General features: G+C 44.3%; 1 protein-coding gene across 1 annotated transcript; it reads left to right on the top strand.

The window, feature by feature from the left end:
- Positions 1 to 275: 275 nt before the first annotated feature.
- Positions 276 to 3,333, top strand: LOC147889264 (uncharacterized). The gene is made up of 2 exons (XM_087392023.1): positions 276 to 1,359; positions 3,257 to 3,333. The coding sequence occupies exon 1, from the start codon at positions 554 to 556 to the stop codon at positions 1,205 to 1,207; it is 654 nt and encodes a 217-aa protein (XP_087248149.1). The 5' UTR covers positions 276 to 553; the 3' UTR covers positions 1,208 to 1,359; positions 3,257 to 3,333.
- The last annotated feature ends 874 nt before the right edge of the window (positions 3,334 to 4,207 follow it).

The raw sequence follows: 4,207 nt of genomic DNA, 5'->3' as shown, positions 1-4,207 counted from the left end.
ACATTGAATTACACTGATCTGTCTGCATGCAGTTAAGAGCGAAAAACCTACGTGTGTATTCTCTGCATGGGCTCCATTCCTCACGACTCACAGGTACGCATAGCAAGATTTTGTTTCTCCGAGGATCAAATCCATGGCTGATTGCTGTGACGATTTGATTTCTGCACGATGATCAATCTCTGATTGAGTCTCACCGTTCACCTGAGTCTCACCGTTCACCTCTTCACGCCTCATTGAATTTCTCCACGATGATCATTGATCAATCTCTGATTGAGTCTTTCTCATGATCTCATCCTTTAGACTCTACACTCTATCGTCGGAATCGAGATACCGAGCCGGAGTCTAGACTGTAGTCTCCAGCGGATTAGGTGAGGAGTTTGAAAGCGCCCACGCGCACCCTTTATTATGGCTTTGATTCATCCGTCGTCCCCCTTTACCGCTCAAGGAGTCTCCCGCCCTCTCCTGGTTTTTAGGTGACTTTCAGTTGTGACGCTGAGAGCTCAGTCCAAACGTCGAGACCCCCGTGGAGCCTGGCCAAGGCTGAGACTAAGCCATGTCTTGCTGTAACGGCTCTCCAATATCGTCCCCCTCGAAAGTAGTCCCTGAAGTATCTAACGACGATGGGCTTACCTTCGACGTAGCATCGCCTAAGTCCCGCTCGCATATCATCACTGTCGTCCACGTCCTGTTGGAGGCTAGTGCTGAGAAGGCCGACAAAGCTCTCAGCTCGGACCTTCAATCCAGAGATGAGGCATGGCACATTAGAGACTCCCCGACATCACCAACGCGTGAGCTGAAAAGAGCGAGTTATCGAAACAGTGCGAACAGGTTGTCGAAAGTTCTTGAAGAGAGCGAGTCGTTTTCCAAGCGGGAAGCGGCAGATTTCAAGCCACAGTTTCATGCAGCGGATTCCTACAAGCATTGTCCGCAAAAGCTAGCATTCGAATCCCTGAAGAGCCTGTCATGTCCAAAGGAATCGGAGTCGATGCGCATATTGTCGGCGAAGAGGTCCTCCAAGAACAGGTCTTTGAGCTCCATAGTCTTGTGGCCATTCAAGAAACTGAGAGATAGATATGTAGGTTGCATGATGAGCATCGATGGCACAGGCGACTTTACCGGTATTGTGCAGGGAGGTCACTGTGCTAGCTCTTCTAGTTTCTTTCAAGAACCGCCACTATCGAAAGCAGATGCCATCAACTACGGGTAACGTCAATCTTTCGCCGTTCTTACTGATGAGGCCAAAAACCTTGGGCTATCGGCAAGCGTTGTTTTGGCCAGAGGTGCTCGAGGATCCTTGTGCTTGAAGATCCTTAACTGGATCTGCTTAGAGCTCGTCGACTGCCGATTAGAAACTCTCTTGTAATTATATTATTCCTCGACTACTCCTGGTTTGTTTCCACTTGCGAAGGCATTTGCATTCTGAATTCATTATGCTCAGAGGTAAGCGAATGCCAATAGCAAGAGGCTCCTCCCATGCCATTAGAGACGTTTTGTTTCTAAGCCGGAAACATTCCGTCGGAGCTTTTGTTTGAAATGTTTGTTATGGTGAAGGAGCAGCGTCATTTTCAATTGAGAACTGTTCTGATTCTTAATCGCGGCCTCGGATTGTTATTTCTCTTACTTTTCGTAGTAATCGCGCAAGATCGGAAAGTTTCTAAGCATTTCTGCATGCAGAGATCGACAAGCACGAAAATTTCCGTAAATTTAATTATTTATTTACTACGAATCTGCGAAAGTTATATGAACAGACCTATGTGTTCGAATGGCCATGATTGCCAGTCCCTACTCTTGCAAGCACTCGAAGAGATTAGTGCACCGCATGTTTCTACTTCACTGTATGCAAGGATTGCTGCTGTGGTATGGGAATACATGCTTCACTGTACGCTCGATCCACGCTACCTCCGAGTGGCTTGTAGATATAGCCTATTTGATCCACTGTGGAAGCACATATATGTCTTTTGAACTATTGGCTATAGTCATTTCATAGATTGTTGACAGCACACGCGCATGTCTGCCTTTTGCACAAGCTGGTGAGCAGAAAGCACAATTAAACTGGTCCATGTAACGATTCTTTCTAGTTCCTGCATCCCGTCTTGAAGAGCACAAAGACGAACATTTAAAGTTACATTCTACATCAAATTAAAATTTGGAAGGCTATGTATGACCCTTGCGGGTCAGTCATACATATAAAATACACGCCTATTGAACCCGTGCTTTGCACGAGCAAAGATGCATGACCATCCTCAACCACTCCCCATCTGAAGGTGGATCTTTGATTCTTAATTTGCTAATCAATTCACCTTGCATACTTCCATCTCCTCCTTCCTCCCGAAGAGGACCTTCCATCTCCTCCATTCCATTGACCTTCTATATCCTCCTTGCCCCTAAAGCTGCCTCTTGTCTTTCCACCTCCTCCCCCCTCTAAGCCTCCATCCAAGAGCTCCTTCTTTGTGACAGGTGGCAAGCTTTTTTCCTCCAACCTGTCCGTGTCCTTTTTTCTTTTTTTTGGGTTTCCGTGGTTAATAGGTTAAAGATATGTCAGCTTAGTACATACAAATTTTAAATTCTTCTCTTTAACATTGTTGGCCTCAATTTTTAAAATCTTCTCTTTAACGTTTTTGAAATCTTTTCTCTTTCAATGTTTTTGGCCTGCCTTGGGAAGGTCTCACTTTGTGAAAACGAAAAATTGGCATGTTTGGATTTTTTTTGGTCTGTAACATCTTCCGTGAATCGATTGTACAAGTGCCATTAGAGTCATGTGCGTGTTTAGCATGCAATCTGCTTGTCTGTCATTTATCATCAAGACTTTGATTAACCACACCGTTTCTTTGGAAATTGGGATTCATGGAGGTATTCTCTGCTTTTACGAATTCTCCACTTTCAACGAATTTTTACGAATTCTTTACTTTCAAAGGATTTTTCTTTTCTTGGATACAATTGATTGGGAAATGTCCTCTTGCTATCATTTCCTTAGGGAAATGCTTGTCAGAGGCACCTTTAGAAAAGCAATTGGCTAACAGCTGCAGCCGCGAGCCATTTGATTTTTGGCCTGATCGGGAGGCTAGGCTATAGTGAAGGGGTTTTGGTTAGAGAAAAGGTAGAATTAGCGATTTTTGAAAATTCTAGACCAATTTGATTGGGCATATGCGAGCACTGTGTGTGTCTCGGCGAGATTTGCATATGTGCTCTGTTGTTGTGTTTGGGTTTGTAACTGGCACTGGTACAAAGCATTGATGGGCGTTCTTCTGGTCTGCAGAGTCCACATTGTACACAACATACAAAGGTTTGGTATGTCCTCTGTTTGGTTCTTTCTTCTGTTTTTGATTGCTGTCGCTTCGACCAAACCAATGGAGTAATTCAAGGGATCTCATCTTCCCTCTGAGCCTGGTTTGGTGAGTTTGATGGGCCGATTAGCAAGGGTACATCTTCTGCGTGGTTGTGCCTATATAATCGACAGAGGAGAATGTGTTTTCATCGGCCCTCGTTTCTTTCACTCTCTACTTTTATACTTATGCTCTCGTCTCCCTATGCCTTCTCTTATGTGGGAAATGTAAAAACGAGATCGGTATTCAATACTGCGAATCAGGTACACAATTATTTGCATCGGAAGAGTTGATCGACATTTTGAGAGAATGGCCGTGATGACTTGAAGAGCAGGGGAAGGTGGATTCCAGATACTCTGTCGCATCTTACTTCTCTGGAGAATGTTGCTTATACATAGTAGAACCGCAAGACATACTTCTGTATTTCACGAGGTAGAGGCAGAATAGTAGCATTCTCCTTTCACCCTGGTCGCATCTCTAATGCCAGCGATAGCATTCTCCTTTCACCCTGGTCACATCTCTAATGCCAGCGAACCCTACAAACTCTGGTCTTTGTCGTTAATGTTGCTTCTACTCTTTTGATTATCAAGCTATCTCTTTTACTTTATACTGTGGGAAATCTACCCTTGAGCCATATACCACTTCTTCTAATAGTACGCAGCAGGACCTTTGACAGATAGAGATGAGGCTATCCATTCATACCTGCATCTTTATCGACCAGTCGATCTTCCATCGTTGCTTCTTCCTTTTCCTTGCAGCTGCATTCTTTTCTGGATATTTTTTGTTCCTAGGTCCTGCTTGTCTTCTTTACATCCTGCTTGTCAAAGCAATTGGGAGAGTGTTTTTAGCATTTAACAGGTAGGCCCACTTATCTGTTTAGCTTA

The sequence above is a fragment of the Dipteris shenzhenensis genome, chromosome 20 (genome assembly GCF_047967505.1).
Source record: "Dipteris shenzhenensis isolate YYH24624 ecotype China chromosome 20, Dip_SZ_1.0, whole genome shotgun sequence".
NCBI lineage: Eukaryota > Viridiplantae > Streptophyta > Polypodiopsida > Gleicheniales > Dipteridaceae > Dipteris > Dipteris shenzhenensis.
This window is presented reverse-complemented; position numbering and strand designations above follow the sequence as displayed.

Excerpts from the sequence above, each read along its gene's own strand:
- LOC147889264 (XM_087392023.1), top strand. The coding sequence starts at position 554 with ATGTCTTGCTGTAACGGCTCTCCAATATCGTCCCCCTCGAAAGTAGTC.